General features: G+C 36.5%; 1 protein-coding gene across 7 annotated transcripts in view; it reads left to right on the forward strand.

Annotated features, from left to right (window-relative positions):
• LOC138446509 (uncharacterized) overlaps nucleotides 1-19,385 on the forward strand; it is a 412,831-nt gene that overhangs the window by 239,040 nt on the left and 154,406 nt on the right. For 3 of the 7 annotated variants that reach the window (XM_069601431.1, XM_069601426.1, XM_069601428.1), the window contains 3 exons: nucleotides 9,619-9,778; nucleotides 16,347-16,410; nucleotides 16,704-17,131. Coding sequence is in view for 4 of the 7 variants with exons in the window: in XM_069601428.1 (XP_069457529.1) it covers nucleotides 9,619-9,697 (79 nt within the window). In the remaining 3 variants the exon portion in view is untranslated. Of the gene's footprint in view, nucleotides 1-9,613; nucleotides 9,779-16,346; nucleotides 16,411-16,703; nucleotides 17,132-19,385 lie in introns of those variants that run through there. The other 4 variants (XM_069601425.1, XM_069601427.1, XM_069601424.1 and 1 more) reach the window with 3 other exon arrangements.

A 19,385-nucleotide genomic window follows, 5' to 3' on the forward strand; every position in this document is an offset into this window, starting at 1 on the left:
CACAAAGACAGAAATATAGATCAATGGAACAAAATAGAAAACCCAGAGATAAATCCACACACCTATGGACACCTTATCTTTGACAAAGGAGGCAAGAATATACAATGGAGTAAAGACAATCTCTTTAACAAGTGGTGCTGGGAAAACTGGTCAACCACTTGTAAAAGAATGAAACTAGATCACTTTCTAACACCATTCACAAAAATAAACTCAAAATGGATTAAAGATCTAAATGTAAGACCAGAAACTATAAAACTCCTAGAGGAAAATATAGGCAAAACACTCTCTGACATAAATCACAGCAGGATCTTCTATGATCCACCTCCCAGAATACTGGAAATAAAAGCAAAAATAAACAAATGGGGACCTAATTAAAATTAAAAGCTTCTGCACAACAAAGGAAACTATAAGCAAAGTGAAAAGACAGCCTTCAGAATGGGAGAAAATAATAGCAAATGAAGCAACTGACAAAGAATTAATCTCAAAAATATACAAGCAACTCCTGCAGCTCAATTCCAGAAAAATAAATGACCCAATCAAAAAATGGGCCAAAGAACTAAACAGACATTTCTCCAAAGAAGACATACAGATGGCTAACAAACACATGAAAAGATGCTCAACATCACTCATTATCAGAGAAATGCAAATCAAGACCACAATGAGGTACCATTTCACGCCAGTCAGAATGGCTGCTATCCAAAAGTCTACAAGCAATAAATGCTGGAGAGGATGTGGAGAAAAGGGAACCCTCTTACACTGTTGGTGAGAATGCAAACTAGTTCAGCCACTATGGAGAACAGTGTGGAGATTCCTTTAAAAACTGCAAATAGAACTGCCATATGACCCAGCAATCCCACTACTGGGCATACACACTGAGGAAACCAGAATTGAGAGAGACACGTATACTCCAATTTTCATTGCAGCAGTGTTTATAATAGTGAGGACATGGAAGCAACCTAGATGTCCATCAGCAGACGAATGGATAAGAAAGCTGTGGTACATATACACAATGGAATATTACTCAGCCATTAAAAAGAATACATTTGACTCAGTTCTAATGAGGTGGATGAAACTGGAGCCTATTATACAGAGTGAAGTAAGCGAGAAAGAAAAACACCAATGCAGTATACTAATGCATATATATGGAATTTAGGAAGGGATTCTTTGGAGGGAATGATGCTGAAGCTGAAACTCCAGTACTTTGGACACCTCCTGCAAAGAGTTGACTCATGGGAAAAGACATGATGCTGGGAGGGATTGGGGGCAGGAGGAAAACGGGACAACAGAGGTTGAGATGGCTGGATGGCATCACTGACTGGATGGACGTGAGTCTGAGTGAACTCTGGGAGTTGATGATGGACAGGGAGGCCTGGTGTGCTGTGATTCATGGGGTTGCAAAGAGTCGGACACAACTGAGTGACTGTACTGAACTGAATGATAACCCTGTATGCGAGACAGCAAAAGAGACACAGATGTATAGAACAGTCTTTTGGACTCTGTGGGAGAGGGCAAGTGTGGGATGATTTGGGAGAATGGCGTTGAAACATGTATGATATCATATGTGAAACGAATCGCCAGACCAGGCTCGATGCATGATACAGGATGCTTGGGGCTGGTGCACTGGGATGACCCAGAGGGATGGTATGGGGAGGGAGGTGGGAGAGGGTTCAGGATGGGAAACACGTGTATACCCATGGCGGATTCATGTTGATGTATGGCAAAACCAATACAATATTGTAAAGTAATTAGCCTCCAATAAAATAAATAAATTCATATTTTTTAAAAAAAGCTTTTAATTAAAAATATTTGTTTTTAATCCAAAACTAGAACAAATTGTTTTATTATCCTTAGAATGTTTTGTATTAGAATTTTTTGTTTTCTGTGTATAAAACTGTACAATTATGTAATCAGTGAAAGAGAGTTTTTGCTTTTTCCAATGTTTTTTGCCTGCTATTTCATTTGCTTCAGTATCTACTATAATACTATACAAGTGTTATCATTTATGTGAAATGGGTCATCTTTGATTTTGATTTTAGAATTTACTGCTAGTTTTTGGAAAATTTTGTTATTGGTTTCATAAGTTTTTTTGTAGTGCTATTTTTAATTAGAACTGACTGTTGAATTTTGTCAAATGCCTTTTAAAGTATCTGTTGTAAGACATCTTTCACGTTTTTGCTGTACTGGTTTCAATGGATACATTTCCTGATATTAAGCACTGTATTATTCTTGAGATATACACATCCTTTGATATATTGACAGATTCTCTTTGTCAATATTTTATTTACAGTTACTGTTTTTACAGAAATAAGCCAAACTGGCTTGCAGTTGTATATTCTATTTTTATTAAATTTGGGCATGAAAAGTTAACATCATTAGGGAGCTTTATATATATTTCAATGGCTTATTTTAAACAATATAGGAATTTTCTGTTATTTAAAAGCCAAATTAAGGTCAGTTGTGAAGCATATGGTCCTGGTGTCTTTTTAAATGATACATTCTTAACTATCTTATGGATTATTTGGTAATTGATTAAAATTGTCTACTTCTTATTGAGTTGGTTTTGTGATTGATAATCTGCTAGGAAATAATTCATTCTTTTGGGCTTTCAAATATTTAACAAAATTTTTTTATTGGAGTATTGTTGATTTACAGTGTTGTGTTATGAGTTTTCAAATCTTTTGTCACAGGGTTACATTTATTGTTCTTATGTCATTCTTCAATCTTTCCTGACTCAATGGTCATTTTTCTTTTCTCATTTTAAAATTGTATTTACTTTGTACTTTTTGTTTTTTACTTTATCAGGCTTAGAAAACATTTTCTTTATTTTACTGGTCTTTTCAATGAATCCACTTTTGCGTTTAATTCTCCTTTCTTTTATTTTTGTTGTTGTTTATCATTTTATGAATTTTACCTTTTATCTTTATAAATGCTATCTTCCCAGCTTATTTTTGTTAATTTTATTTTCTTATGTACTAATACAAAGTTCCTTTATATTTTCGGCTTTTTAAAACAACTCAAGACATTCAAAGCTATATATTCTGCCTTGAGTATAGCTTTTATTTGTGTCCTATAGGTGGTTTTACTATAAAGTGTTTTCCTTTTTATTGCCTCCAATGATTTTCTAGCAGTTTATATTTCTTTTCTTTTAGTACACATTTTTTTATCACCTTTTTATTTATTCTTAATTTTTTGCTTTTATTTTAAATTGAGGTTTTAGATTCCACATATAATTGAGATTGTATGTATTATCTTTCTTTGTCTACTTGTTTCACTTAGCACAATACCGTCAGGGTCCATCCATGTTGTCACAAATAGCAAAGTAGCACTCTTTTTTACAGCAGAATAGTAGTTCAGAGTATATATAAACAACAATTTCTTTATCCATTCATCAATTGATGAACATTTAGATTGTTCCCATATCCTGATTATTGTAAATAATGCTGCAAATGACAACAAAATGAAATGACAGCCTACTAGATGGAGGAAAGTATTAGCAAATGACATGACTGATATGAGATTAATATATATAAGCAATGCTTACAGCTCAACATTATTAAAAAAAAAGAATACAAATAGAATTTGTTGGCAAGGATGTGGAGAAAAGGGAACACTAGTACACTGTTGGCGGGAATGTAAATTGATATAGTCACTATAGAGGACAGCATATACTTTTCTCAAAAAACTAAAAATAGTAAGGTTTTTATTTATTTATTTATTTTCTCTTTAATTTTAGTTTTTTATTTTTTAAATTTTAAAATCTTTAATTCTTACATGCATTCCCAAACATGAATATAAAACTCCAGCTTTCCTTTTGTTGGGCTTCCCTTGTAGCTCAGCTGGTAAAGAATCCGCCTGCAGTGGGTTCGATCCCTGGGTTGGGAAGATCCCCTAGAGAAGGGAAACGCTATCCACTCCAGTATTCTGGCCTGGAGAATTCCATGGACTATACAGTCCTTTGCACTGCAAAGAGTCAGACACGACTGAGTGACTTTCACTTTCCTTTTGTTTTGCAGGGTGTTCAGTTTTTCATTCTTTTACTTTCTGTCTTTCTCTTTTTATATTTTAGGTGTTTCTTGAAAATGTCTTACAGATTAATTTTTATCATCCAGTTTGATAATATTGTTCTCTAAAATAGAGTATTTAGTCAATTTAAATTTTAGGTGATCATTTCTACAGTTGGATTTACATCTTACCATCATATCCTTTGCTGTTTGCTCCCATTTCACCACATCCCTGCTTTTAGGTAAATTGTTTTTTCTAATTCTGTTTTTATTCTATTTGTTTGCAAGTTAACTACTCTCTTTGTGTTATTTTAGTGATTATCTAGAAATACCACATGCATACTTGTCAAGGTTTAAAATTAATCAACACCTTTACCCTCCTGCCAAGAAACACAAAAACCTTAGAATATGTTAACTCCATACACCCTCTATCAACATATATGTTATGGTTTTATGTTCTATTATATCTTGCATTAGAAAAACCTCACAAGATATTATTATTATTGAGTTTTTATTGCTACTACTGCTGCCACTAATTGTATTATACTCTATGGTTGTTTAGAATTACCCACATATTGATTTCTCTGCTCTTCAGTTTTTCTTGCATCTCAGGATTGCTTTCCTGTTGCTCAGAATACATCTCTTAGAATTTTCATAAGTAAAGATTAGATAATACCAAACTTTCTTAGCTTCCCCCCCCACCCCGATAATATCTATTTCAGTATTATTTTTGAAAGATATTTTTTTACTAAGTAATGATTTGGGTAAGCTAATTTGCTTTACCTTATCGAAGATGTCCTTTCACTGGTCTGTGGCTTCTATTGGGTCTTCAGTTCAGTTCAGTTCAGTGACTCAGTCGTGTCCGACTCTTTGTGACCCCATGAATTGCAGCACTCCAGGCCTCCCTGTCCATCACCAACTCCCGGAGTTCACTCAAAGTCATGTCCATCGAGTCAGTGATGCCATCCAGCCATCTTATCCTCGGTCGTCGCCTTCTCCTCCTGCCCCCAATCCCTCCCAGCATCAGAATCTTTTCCAATGAGTCAACTCTTTGCATGAGGTGGCCAAAGTACTGGAGTTTCAGCTTTAGCATCATTCCTTTCAAAGAACACCCAAGACCGATCTCCTTTAGAATGGACTGGTTGGATCTCCTTACAGTCCAAGGGACTCTCAAGAGTCTTCTCCAACACCACAGTTCAAAAGCATCAATTCTTCGGTGCTTAGCTTTCTTCACAGTCCAACTCTCACATCCATACATGACTACTGGAAAAACCATAGCCTTGACTAGATGGACCTTTGTTGGCAAAGTAATGTCTCTGCTTTTGAATATGCTATCTGGGTTGGTCATAACTTTCCTTCCAAGGAGTAAGTGTCTTTTAATTTCATGGCTGCAGTCACCATCTGCAGTGATTTTGGAGCCCCCCAAAATAAAGTCTGACACTGTTTCCACTGTTTCCCCATCTATTTTCCATGAAGTGATGGGACCAGATGCCATGATCTTCATTTTCTGAATGTTGAGTTTTAAGCCAACTTTTTCACTCTACTCTTTCACTTTCATCAAGAGGCTTTTTAGTTCCTCTTCATTTTCTACCAGAAGTGTGGTGTCATCTGCATATCTGAGGTTATTGGTATTTCTCCCAGCAATCTTGATTCCAGCTTGTGCTTCATCCAGCCCAGCATTTCTCATGATGTACTCTGCATATAAGTTAAATAAGCAGAATGACAATATACAACCTTGACATACTCCTTTTCCTATTTGGTCTTACTTTCTTATTGGATCTTAGTTTTAAGCTATTGAGAAGTTAGTCTATAATCTTGTACCTCTTTAATATTAAGTACTTTGTTTATATACAATTTTGTGAAGCTTCCTTTTGCTCATTTCTTAATGATGTCTTCTTAATGTTTTCTTAATGGTGTCTTTCAAAAGAAAGAAGTTTTTAATTTTTGATGAAGTCCATTTTATGAGTTTTGTTTCATGAAACATTCTTTTTGTGTTTTATCTGAGAAATGTATACCAATCTAAGATCGTCTATTTTCTCCTATTTTCATCTTGATGTTTTCATTTTAGGTTTTACATTTAGGACATGATTCAGTTGAGTTACTTTTTGTTTGTGGTTTGAGGTGTAAATGAAAGCTTTTAAATTTTATTGTTGTGTATGGATATCCAATTCTTACAAGCACCATTTATTGAAAGACTATTCTTTCTTCATTGAATTGTCTTTGTACTTTTGTAAAAAATTAACCATCCATATATGTGTGGATCTGTTTCTTGATTCTGTATTGCATTCCATTGATCTATTTTTGTGCCCAAAGCACCCTGTTTTGATCACTGGAACTTATTATATTAAGTCATGAAACTTGAGATTAGTCCTCTAATTTTGTTCTTTAAAAAAGTTGCATTTTGATATGACTTTCAGAATAAAACTTGTCAATTTCTAACAAAAAAGTCTATTGGGAAATTGTTTGGGATTACATTGATCATACAGATCAATTTGGGGAGAATTGACATCTTCATAATATTGAGTCTTCCAACAATGGGCATAGTATATTTCTCCAATTATGTAGATAATTTTTACCTTCAATTTTCCTCAGCAATGTTCTATAGTTTTCTATGTATAAATCTTGTATATTCTTTGTTAGATTATCCCCAAGTACTTTATATATTTTGATGCCATTATGAATTATATTAAAATTTGTTTTTGTTGCTACATAGAAATATAATTTTGGGGGGGTATACTGATTTTGTTTCTTACAGACTTATAAAATTTACTTATTAGTTCTAGTGGATTTTTTATAGGTTCAATTGGATTTTCTATATATATGGTCTTGTTATTTACAAATCAAATAACAGCAGTTTACTCTGTTTTCAATCTGAATACCTTTTCTGAAAGAATTTCTGTTGAATTTATATCACTCCTCTTAATGTTTGTAGAATTTACCAGTGAAAGCATCTGGGCCAGTAGTTTACTTTGTAGTTTTTAAACTACAAAATTCAACTTTTGATATAGATATAGGATTATTCAGGTTATCTTTTTTTTTCCTTGAGTGAACTTTACTAATTTGTATGTTTCATGGAATTTACCCTTTCTACCTATGTTTTTTAATTTGATGGCATAAAATTGCTTGTAACATTTCCTTATTATTATTTTAATTGCTGTTAAATTTCTAATGATGTCACTTTTCTCATTCCTGATGTTGTTAATTTGCTAAAGTATATTTCTTGCAAGTGGTATGTAGTTGAGTTCTTTTGTCCAATATGACAGTCTTTGCTTTTTAATAAGGGTGTTTAGCTCCTTTACTTTTAATATGATTATTGTGGTTAGAGGTATATCTGTTTTATTGCTGTTTGTTTTCTGTTTGTCCCATCTTTTTTGTTCCCCTTTTCCTCATTTTGATCATTAAGATACTTCCAAGCTTTAAAAGTCTTATCTAGGCAACATGAGAATTTCAATTTTATGTTGAATCTGAAGCTTCTCCCCTCTCCCTGCCCAGATCTGACCCATGTTTCAAGGGCTCTTTTCTGTTCTTTGTAGCTCTTTTACTTCTTTTTTGTTTTGTTTTACTTTTCTTCCCCTGCTCTTTCTGATCCTTTTGCTCTTCTCCATGGTTGATGTAGGGTGAAGCTAGATTAGAGTAGAAAAGACCATAAGTCTTTTATTCAGTGGTAGCAATAGCCACCAAAATCTTTGTTTTATCTTATTTATGGACGTCTTTGGTGTTTCGTCCATAGAAAGCTTTAGATATTGAAAAGTAGACTCTGGTATTAATCCACTTACAACTTTTGCCAGCCTGTTGGATTTAAACACAGAAGATAATGGATGTTGGAGATTGGTGTACAGTTACTTACCTTAAACAGTTATTAGTAACTTAATTATTCATTGAGTCTTATCATTAAGAACTAAGATAGGATGTTTATTAAGACAATAGGAGCTACCATAACAAAAAGCCTTAAAAATGGTTTATTTTATCGTCTAAAGTTGGTTCCCTTTTAAAAGACGTCTGTCTTTAAAATAACAATCCAGGGCTCCTTCCATCTGCAGCTCTGCCACCTTCATCTTTCCTCTAAGGCTTCATACCCATCCACGTCAAGCTGGCATTGCCTGGGGAGATGTCTTTATATACTAAAGCCTAATTGCCTGGAAAATCCCATGGATGGAGGAGCCTGGTAGGCTGCAGTCCATGGGGTTGCAAAGAGTCGGACACAACTGAGCAACTTCACTTTCACTTTTCACTTTCATGCATTGGAGAAGGAAATGGCAACCCACTCCGGTGGGTTCTTGCCTGGAGAATCCCAGGAACGGGGGAGCCTGGTGGGCTGCCATCTGTGGGGTTGCATAGAGTCGGACACGACTGAAGTGGCTTAGCAGCAGCAGCAGCAAGGGTGGCATACAGTACTTCCACTCACATTGCAGAGGCTAGGGCTTAGTTACACTTACCTGAAAGGTGGCTGGAAATATAGTGTGTGCCAAATGAGAACAGAAAAGATTTGGTAAAAGATTTGGTAGCTAGTTTCTGTGTAGGGTAACTTTGCTTATTACAAAATGTCCCATGTATTTAAATTTAAAATTAAAGCTCAATGAACCTTGCTCTCTTTCCTTTCTTCTGTGGTAGTGTGTTGACATCATGCATCTAGGTCACTCACCTCTAACGTAGCCTTCAAATGGACACATCTTAAAAAAATGATCACCCATCACACTAACACTAAAGCTCCTAGAAATCTCTAAACTTGAATTTTTAAGAAAATGTTTTAGAGGGACCAGGTCTTTATAATGATCATTTAAAATAGAAAACTTATTACAATCAACTGTGATACCTTCATACTTCATCTTCAGAGGATTTTCTTTTTAAAAAGTAATTCTTGAATGTCTTTCTAAAGATACTTTTCATTTAAAAGTAACAAAGTTCTGATTTTGGGTGTTTTGATTTCAGACAAAAAGTCATTTGTATAAAGAATCTTGTAGACTGTTTACACTTATCTCTGTGTTTAGTATTTTTCTTGCAAATCTTAGTCCTCTGGAGCCATGGGGTACTCTGGGCCCAGGGACTTCAGTTTAACATTCATTTAATGGTTTTGACCCCTGCTCTGAAGTGGATTTATACAGAGGAGTCGTGCTTTGCATGTCCTGAAGTCATTAGTTTGGCATGAAATGGTCCTGCTGCTTGTGTTGTCATAATAGTAAACAATTATTTCTGACTTGGGTTTCTGTAAAATGACCATGTCTGTTTGAAGATCTAAATTATTTAAGAGCAAACTGCTTGTGGGGATGACAGTGCTTGAGGGCCAGTGACTATCTGATCCTCCATGTAGGAGTAACTCTTTCTTACCATTTAGTTACCTAGGTGCTAATCACTTAATTTGAATGGCATCTCTTTCTAAGAACGCTAAGTGTTTCTTAGCATGGCCCTGGATATGGTTCTGCATGTTTTCCAATCTAACTCTGGAAATCTGTTGGGAACTTAGCATGCTTATTTTATTATTGAATATGTTGTTTATGAATTTGGGATCTTAAATGTGTCTCAGGTTTTTAATATGTAGTCTTCAGTTGTGATAAGATAGCTATCTTAATTTATATTCTAGGAGTTAAGACTTTTAATTGCTACTGTTTTCTCAGTACAGTATGGAGCGAAGCTGTCATCTGGGAGTGGGAATGGACTTTTGGAGCTTTGAGGAAAGAAGGTGTGATGTGATTGTCTAGGAGAGAAGAAGATGGAATGGAGCAAGAGTCCAGTGATTGCTGGGTAGCATTTTGCTGCCATAGATACAGAGGACTTGAGAGGTAAGAATTGTGGTCTGTGAGATGAGCTGGGGTCAGAATGAATTTGGATTTTGTTCAAAGTGAAGTGCGTCACCATTGGAGGGTTTGCACAGTGTCATGACACTATCAGACTTAGAGTTTAAAAGAATCACTTTGATCACCCTGCAGAATATTCAGAGGCAGGAAGAGATTTATTCAACAGTCTAAATGAAAGATGCTAGTAGCTTTGAACTGTGGTGGAAGTGGTAGAGGTGAAGAAAAGGGGTTGAATTTGAGTTATATTTTAAAGCTAGATCTGATGGGATTTGCCCATTAAAAGTAGAGTATGAGAAAAAGGCATCAAGGAAGAATTTAAGGTTTAATCCTAAGCAATGCGTGGATGCTGGTGCCAAATAGATATTGGGTTTCTCAGCTCCAAATAAACATATAAGATCAATGCCACCTGTGTTGATATCCTCAGCCAAGCAGCAGAATAATCTCCATGTAGACTGAGGCAACAGTGCCATTTAGGTTAATGTGGCTAATAGCCTCACATTTCAGACAAAAAGGAGGAAAATTTCTGCATGAACACACCAGACAGGCAGTCTTTGATGTGTAGTTTTTTAAGTGTGTTGGCATATTTTCTTTTAATTTATAATGCAAGATTAATTAAGTAGACTAATATAAGCTAACTTCTGGAAATATGCTGGAATTTCCTTTTTTCAAAATATGACAGAATTCAGTTAGTATTCTGCAGCTTGTTAGACTTTTCCAAACAATAAAACAAAATGTATTTATTTAAATGAGAAGCTCTGCTCTCCATTTAGTATTTTAATGTTTTTACTTTTTCCTTCTTTAAGACTGAAATAAAACTATACAAGTATGAAAGATGAGTGTGCCATTAGCTTTAAAGAGAGAGATGACACTTTGCTTTTCCCTTTTAAAGAGTAGCTTGTCCCAATTTTTCCAGTCTTTGGTTTTTTTGTTTTAAAATTTTATTGGCTTTTTGACTGGGCCAATGTCATTTCATAACCTTGCTACTGGAGCTACTTCATTTCTTTTTTATCAGCTCATCAGCACACTTTTTTCTGGACAACTGAAAACCAACTGTTTTCATTTCCATCCCTTAAATGTGAAGACTTCAAAAGTTTCCATAACTGCCCACTCTCCAGGGAAAACCAAACTAAAGGATGCTATTTCCCCACAAAGTGCAGTTTAGTCATTTTCTTTATTGTGTTTGCAAATGATGCCACTGGGACTGAGGGAGGAAATGAATGTATTGCATAGGAATCTTTGTTTTGTGATTTGGGGAGATCAAGAAGAAAAACAGTACCTGAATCTTTCAGTTATGTCTTCAATTTCTTCCTTCTGGTCTTCTTACTGGGTGAATGGTTAATTTCAGGTGAAAGGAAGCAAGTCCTTTAGAGCCTTTCCCCTGAATTAGAGGACTTGATGGCTACGATTGTCAGTGCTTTACAGTGTAAACAGTTGTCAGGTTTGTGGATTGATGCCGTGGTGGGAAGCCCACTGTTGTTTCAGTATCAATAAAAGCAATAAAAGTATCAATAAAAGCAATGTTGAGAGTCTGGACTCTGGAATTCAACTTGGGTACAAATTCTAGTCTCATCACTTTCTAAATGGCTGGGTCATTTAACTTCTCTGAGGCTCAACTTAATCTATGTCAAATAGGAGTAATAGTGGTTACCTTACAGAGTAGTTGGGAAGAGTAAAATAAATAATGTGTCTTATGCAGTTATACTATAGTGCCCTGCATATAATAAATATTCAGTAGTTGGCAGCTATTATTACTTTTTAGTTTTATTAACTTGTAATTTAAGGAGAATACTAAGATAAGATTGTTATAGACCTATTATTGTATTTTATTTATATCTTAAGATAATCATACCTTATAGTATCATAAATTAATTTATTATATGTATGTATACTATTACATGTGTGTGTGTGTGTGTTAGTCCCTCAGTTGTGTCTGATTCTTTGCAGCCCCATGGGCTATAGCCTGCCAGACTCCTCTGTCCATGGAATTCTCCAGGCAAGAATGCTGGAGTGGGTTGCCATTCTCTTCTCCGGGGAAACTTCCTGACACAGGGATCGAACATATGAATGTATGCATGTGTGTGTATATATATTGTCTATATATGAATAAGAAAAGCTTTAGATTAGAGAGAATAGTACTTGACTTTCTCTAGGTAGGTACCCCTATAGGTATAGGCCAATAGTTATTAAAATGTAGGCTCCAGACCATGGCATCACCTTCAACTGGGAACTTCCTTGAAAATCAGTTTTTGAGTTCCACTCTAGAAACTCAGGAAGTGGGGCTCAGCAATCAGTGTTTCAGTGAGTCTTCCCAGTAATCTCGATGCCTTGTAAAGTTTGAACACCTGGAATAGAAGTGTCACCACTCTAAGTTAATGATTTTCAGTCTGAAACATACTTGGTTTAGCTGGTATCTTTTTTTCATGTAGTAAGTTTTAAGCAACCTGTAAATACTGAACTGAAATCAGATGGTAATATTACAAACACAAATGCTTTGTTCAACAAAGACTTGTTGAGTGCTTACTCGATGCCCGGCCTTGTACTCACGTGCTTTCATGCACATTTAGTATCAGAGTGTTTGACATAGCAAGCAAGTGTAGGATCCAGAAGTACCATTTCTTTCTTTGTTGCTTGAAGGGTAGTGTGGGCAAGACTTTCTCCCTCCCCTGTCAAGAAGTTGTAATTGAAAGTGTTTGGGACCAGCGCTGTCAGGTTCCCCAAAACTCAAGGCGTGAGACAGAAAACTGATGATGGTGTCAATCCTGTTGGGCCTTTACTGGTTGAGCAGCAAAGGAAGATACTGTAGGAGGCGGCACATGAGTGTCTGTCAGTTCCCCTGGCTTCCTAGCGGCATCCTCTGTGACCTCATCAGGCTGCAGAAGGTCCCTCTTCCCCCACCAAAACCTTAATTCAGCAACATGTAAAATTTTATAACTTCCTGGGAAGAGTTGGTTCTGCATCATTATTTTTAGTATGACTAAAATGGCTAATGTTCCCTTGTATCATCTGTCAGATTAACAATGACTACACATGTGACAGAAATATTAGAATAAAGTGAAAAGCTCAGGGCCTAGTATAACACACTCCTATACAGTCACCATTTAGATTTAACAAATGCTAATGTTTTGACATTGTGTTAGCCAGCTGAGGTTGCTGTAATAGAATACCATACCAGGGGTCCCCCACCTCCGGGATCTAATGCCTAATGATCTGAGGTGGAGATGATCTAATAATAGTAGAAAAAAGTGCACAATGAATGTAATGTGCTTGAGTCATCCCGAAACACCCTCCACCCCCAGTCTGTGGAAAAATTGTCTTTCACGAAACTAATCCCTGGTGCTAGAAAGGTTGGGGACCATATGACTTAAGAACAGAAATTTTTCATAGTTCTGAGGGCTGCAAGTCCCAGACCAACAGGCTAGTTGATTTGCTTCTGGTGAGAGCTCTCTTCCTGGCCTGCAGACTTCTTCCTGTGCCTCACCTGGCCTTTCCTCAACTTGTGTGCATGAAGAGAGAGTGAGGTCTCTGGCGTCTCTTCTTATAAAGACACTACTTCTACTGGATAGGGCCATGACCTTATGGCTCATTTAACCTTCATTGTTTCCTTAGAGGCCCTCTGTCCCAAAACAGCCACACTGGTGATTAGACCTTCAATGTTTTGAGTTTTGGGGAGACACAATTCTACCTATAACAGCCAGTGGCATCAACCTTGCCTGGGAACTTGCTTGAAATTCTCATTTTACCCTCCTTGACCCCATTCTTCCTTCTTCCTCCTCACAGGTAGACTTTTTGGAAGTCAGCTTGTGTTGTTCCTCTCCTTACATTATACATTTACTATATACATACACGCACATATTTTTTCCCTCCGTGAGGACTTTTATTTGAATGTATTGAAACTACATTGATTTTAGGGGCAACTGACATCTTAGAAATACTGTTATTGCATCTTTCAATCCAATAACATGTTGTTTCTCTCCATATAATTTATCCAAATGGCTATCTGTTTCTTCAAGATTTACTTGGAAGCCCATTTTATACCTACAGATTTGCCATGCCAACAAATCATGCCATGCCTTATCATAGACTACACTGCCATATGTACTTGTGTTCTTTCTGGGTTATCTCTGACTATTCCACTGATCCGTCTTTTAGAGCCCAAACTACACTGTTTTGATTAGAGAGGCTTTATAACGCATGTGCATGGCTTGTATCTATAAACATTATATAACTTCATATAATTTGCTTCACGCACATGCGTGTGCTAAGTCGTTTCAGTCGTGTTCACCTCATTGTGACCCTGTGGGCCGTAGCCCACCAGCCTTCTCTGTCCATGGGATTCTTCAGGAAAGAATACTGGAGTGGGTTGCCATGCCCTCCTCCAGGGGATCTTCCTGACCCAGGGATTGAACCTGTGTCTCTGGCATTGGCAGGTGGGCTCTTTACTATTAGCACCACTTGGGAAGCCTAATTTGCTTCATATCTGAATGCTATTTGCTTTTATTCTCTCACCATTCTGTTTCTGATATTTATCCATGTTGATGCTTGTGGATTTAGTTGATTTATTTTAGCTGCTAATTCATGCACTATAGAATGAATCTATCATGATTTATCTGTCCAGAAGCAATAGACATTAAACAGTAGTTTCCGTTTTTTTCACTGTCATAAGTGATGCTGCACTGAGTATCCTTCTGCGTGGTTCCAAGTGCATGTGTGCTGGAGTCTCTTTAGGGGATATACAGAGGTTTGTAACTCCTGGGTGGTAGGGTATATACACCATCAATTTTATGAGATAATGCCAATTTATGCTCTTAGTGAAAGTTGATGCAAATTTTAATTTCCGCCAGTAGAGTTTTAATTTTACACATCCTTCATAACTCTTGTCAGGCTTCTTAATTTTTGTTTACCTCATGAGTATAAAACACTATTTTATTGCTATTTTTAAATGTATGTGTCCCTGATAATTCAGGGGCTTCCCTGGTGGCTCAAGTGGTAAGGAATCTGCCTGCAACACAAGAGCTGCAGGTTCGATCCTTGGGTCGGGAAGATCCCTTAGAGGAGGAAATGGCAACCCACTCCAGTATTCTTGCCGGAAGAATCCCATGGACAGAAGAACCTGGTGGGGTACAGTCCATGGGGTCCCAAAGAGTCAGACATGACTGAAGTGACTTAGCATGCACACACTGATAATTCATGAGGTTAATTATCTTTCATATGTGTATTGGTCAGGCAGATGGTTCCTTGGGAACTGACTGTCTGCATCTTTGTCTACTCTCTATTGGGTTGGTTGTCTTACTGTAAGTTCTTTATATAATTTTATTATTAAAATACAATTTTTATTTATTTGTAGTGATTATAATTATCTTCTCCTTGTCTGTAGCTTGATTTTTTTACTTCTAAAAAGTAATATTCTAATTAAATAGAAAGTTTATATTTTAACATAATTAAATGTATCAGTTTTTTTTTATGATTTGGGCTAATTATGTCTTATTTAAGAAACTATTTCCTACCTAAGTCCATAAAAGTATTGTTTTTGACAAGTTTTAATTTCTGAGCTCTCCATTCTTTTCCATTGGTATGTCAGTCTTTTTGCATATTGCTTTAATTATTATATGTTTATAGTAGCTTTGGTATCTCATGCACCTTAGATCAAGCTTGTTTGTTCTGGTGTTCGAATCTTTTGTAATTTTATTTTTTTCCAATCTATTTTAGGAATGTTAAAATCTTTCATATAGATGTGATTTGTCAGATTCTCTTTGCATTTCATCAGTTTATGGTTTATATATTTTGAAATTATCTTGGTAAGTGAATATAGCCAAGCGTATATTAGGATGGGTCTATAGAATTAGAGCATAAGGACTTGGCAGATGTAAAATACCAGAGATAAAAACCAGAGGAGCTGGAGAAGAAAAGCTTTTTCTCAAACTCTAAGCCGAGGGTTGACATAAAAGTGCCAGGTTATGTCTGCCAAGTTCATGGGAAAAAGACTCATATCGGGGACCATGTGCTAGATGAGGAGTGAAAGCATAAGAAGGGGGGTCCAGGATGAAGTCAGTTGGATGTAACTCATAGCCAACGGTTTTTAACTGCTGCCATACCTGTGTGTATGTTTGAAGGAGACTAGCACTGAAGGTTGTTACTTGTCACTGAATCTTGGCAAGATGAAGTTCTTTTGGTTGATTAAAACATATCAGAGCAACTTCTAACATTTAATCAATTCCCACCCACACTTTTATTTTGGAAGGATATTCCTGACTTTTGTATTCTTCATTTTAAAATCTTAATATCACATTTCATATTCCTCCTTGCATTTTGAACTCCAGGAGGATGAATTATTCCAATTATCTTACTTCACTGGCTGTTATTGTCTGGAGGAAACTTAAGAGAGTTCAGTTTACCTGGTAGCCTTTCCCTCTGAGGTTTTGTTTCTGGTAGACTCCATTGCTCAGCAGAAATACTCCTATTACAGTGCTCAGTTTATCTTTAGATGAAAACCTTTGCATCTTAAATAAAATGCTCAGCTAACAGGGTCATGCTTGGGTCTGTTTCTCTTCATCAGTGCTTCTAAGTCTGTTTGCCAAGTCTGAGATCCTGGACACAGACATCTTGGAGGAACACTAGAGGTAAAGGTGCTTTCCATTTAATGTGAAAAATAGCATTTTGCTTTAGACTATTTTGCTCAATTGCTCCAAAGTAATTTACCTTGGGGAGTACAGACCAAGACTGAGACATTCAAGCTAAAAGGAAACTAATTTTTTTAAAAGTGCATAGAGTTATAAGCAATCAACAAAGGGGAGTTTATGATGAAAATTATTCTTCAGCCCCAACGGGGAATTTTCTATGGTAAAAGATGCATCTCTCTCGAAAACAACATGAAGATGTAATCCCTCTCTTCTCATTCCTTTATTACTTTCAGGTCTCTTTGGGGTGAAGAAACCAAGCAAAGTTCATGGTAAGACTTATTTTAGTAAAACAGATGACTATCCAGAGGATTTAAGGTTCTGCCCTTCTCCAGCTCCATACAAACATTTATCTCCTATGTTTAGTTTATGCAAATGAAAGGGCCTTGTAGGTGGTGGGGAGGGCATACCAAATACCCTATAATTGCACAGTTTTAAATTTAAGTTTGCTAGTACAGACTGGAATCTAAGATGGTGTGACATTTTCAGTCTCCAGAAACCTTATAACAAGCTCTGCATATTCTGTATTTGAGTCTGTATTTTCTTCGTTGGCCATTTTCATGCCATTTGATTATACTGCTACAAATTCTACATGGTAGGTCTGGCACAAGATCCCTTCCATGAATAACTATTGCTTTGCCAGATTCAAAAATATAAAAAAAAATAGCTACATTAAACCATGGATGATCTGAGAGTTAATTTTTCAGGAGGGAAAAGGACAAGAGTCCAATTAGACGGCATTCGCTTTAGGATAATGTTTAATTATAGCAGTTCCAGAAGAATCTAACCTCACTGTAGCCTCCAGACTTTAATTATTTCTCTTTGCTAAACAAATCAGAATTAATTTTGAACTTAGATCCTTTCCTGGGTAGGTCCTAAAGGCTGGGTCTTCAGGCCAACTTTCTGTTAAAATTCCCTTTACTTGACTTTTTTTAAAAAAATGGTTACTATCAGTTTTTCTCCTTCTTAGCTAAAGGTGGTATATTTACCTTGCTTATGTTGATAGAGTGTGGACCTACTTAGATTCTTAACTTGTCCATGCTACTTCACTATGCCCTTTCTATTGAACAGAAGGTAAAGGAGTCTATAGACTGCCATACCTTGACAGTGGATATCATTCTGTGGCTAGAGGGTGACCAGGTAAAAGGAAGTCCTTGTCCAGTATCATCTCAAAGAAAAATTATTTGTGCTACACTTCTTTTCCCAACAATCTATGAAGTTGAGAGCAATAAATTTATATAAAAACAGAGGTTAAATTTTTTTGATAGAAAGATGCCATAAATATTTCAAAATTTATTGAAAACCTATTGTTTGCATGGCACTTTGCTCAACAATATGTGTGATTCCACATTTTACAAATTAGGAGGAGAGATGAACACATATGCTAGCAACTGTAATTTCAAGCAGTTATAGAATGAGGCTCCTATAGAAAATGCAGACAATTGCAAAGATCACAAATGCAAAAATCAAAATTGGTGATCTTTTCTGGCCAGTGGAGTCTTCTGGAGAAAGTTGCATTTGTATTGGGCCTTAGAGATGGATAGGAATTATCAGTGGGCAGACATGTTTCCGTGGTATGAGGACTGCTTTAAATGCACATGAGCGAACAAGACCAAGGAATGGGAAAGAACAAGTCACCCTCAAAAGCAGCCAAACTCAATTACATTGGGTAGAAAGGGGTATAAAATGGCACTGAAACTTTAAAGGGGATATCAGACTGTAAAAGATGGAAGAATGATAGAAGACCCAAGGTATAAGTGGGAGTCAGGTTATGAAGAGTCACTGATGACGGACGGGGCTTTGTCGGCAATGAGAATCACTGAATTTGGGTAGGGCAGTGATATGGAAACAGTAGCATTCACAGGACTCTTCCGTGATGGCTCTGGTGAGGATTAGAACCACCAGCCTGCGGGGGAGGAGATCAGCTAGAAAGCTCTTGCGTTACTCTGAGAGTTAGTCTTAAACTGAGAACCAAATCACATCTCTACCTACCTCATCAGGGACCGATTCAGGCTTGGTGGAGAGTAAATCTTGTATGATTTTAGGGTGTCCTTTTTAGAAAAAAATAAAGCAAGTTTGCAAGTAAAAATTGCTTTGACAGGGACATGTAAATGAGGGGCCCTGAGCCCTCAACAATCTGGGTGAAACACTGTGAGAATTTTTGAGGTAGGATGATTTGCCCCAGTCATTATTGTTAAATGCATCTGCTTGTTCCAGAGAGGGAGGTTTTATGATAATTGGCTCAAACAGATAAATAAAACAGGTTAGCCCATAAACATAAACTGTCTAGTTGTGCAAAACCAGGGTCAAATGGGAAAAACTTATTTCAGCTTTACAGATTTTAAGTTAGTTATTTTCAACATCCAAAACACTTCTAAAATAAGGATTGGCTGTGCAGGCCCCTTGGTTCAAATCCTATATCATCTGTTTCATTTTGAAAATTGCTTGGAATTGTGCCTGGCACAAAATAAGTGCTCAATAAAATATTAGATAGTATTTTTCATCAATGGGGACTTTAAAGATAAAATTAATGAAAATGTGTTCAAAACAAGATGCATGTTAACTTGCTTTTAGACAGATCACTTGCCTATGCGATTGTTACTATTTGAGTCCCAAAGAAATTGTCTATTTTCTTGTGGCTTTAGTTTCAGGTGGTTCTTAGCTGACTATACATTGCATTACTTGGGACACTTTTAAGTCTAACCTTTGCCAGGGCCCCACCTGGCCAATTTGATTAAAACCTCTGTGGTTAGCTTGGACATCAGGGTGGATTACAGGCTCCCTGATGACCTTATTAAACATCAGAGTCAAAGCTGGAAGCCAAGGTGTGCAGCCTGTCAATGTTAGGCCCAGAGCAACCTGACTTTAGCCACAGTTGAGATTACCTGAGGAAGGTTCAAATTTTCTTTGTTCTATGT

This window comes from Ovis canadensis, chromosome 10 (genome assembly GCF_042477335.2).
Source record: "Ovis canadensis isolate MfBH-ARS-UI-01 breed Bighorn chromosome 10, ARS-UI_OviCan_v2, whole genome shotgun sequence".
In the NCBI taxonomy this organism is placed as follows: domain Eukaryota; kingdom Metazoa; phylum Chordata; class Mammalia; order Artiodactyla; family Bovidae; genus Ovis; species Ovis canadensis.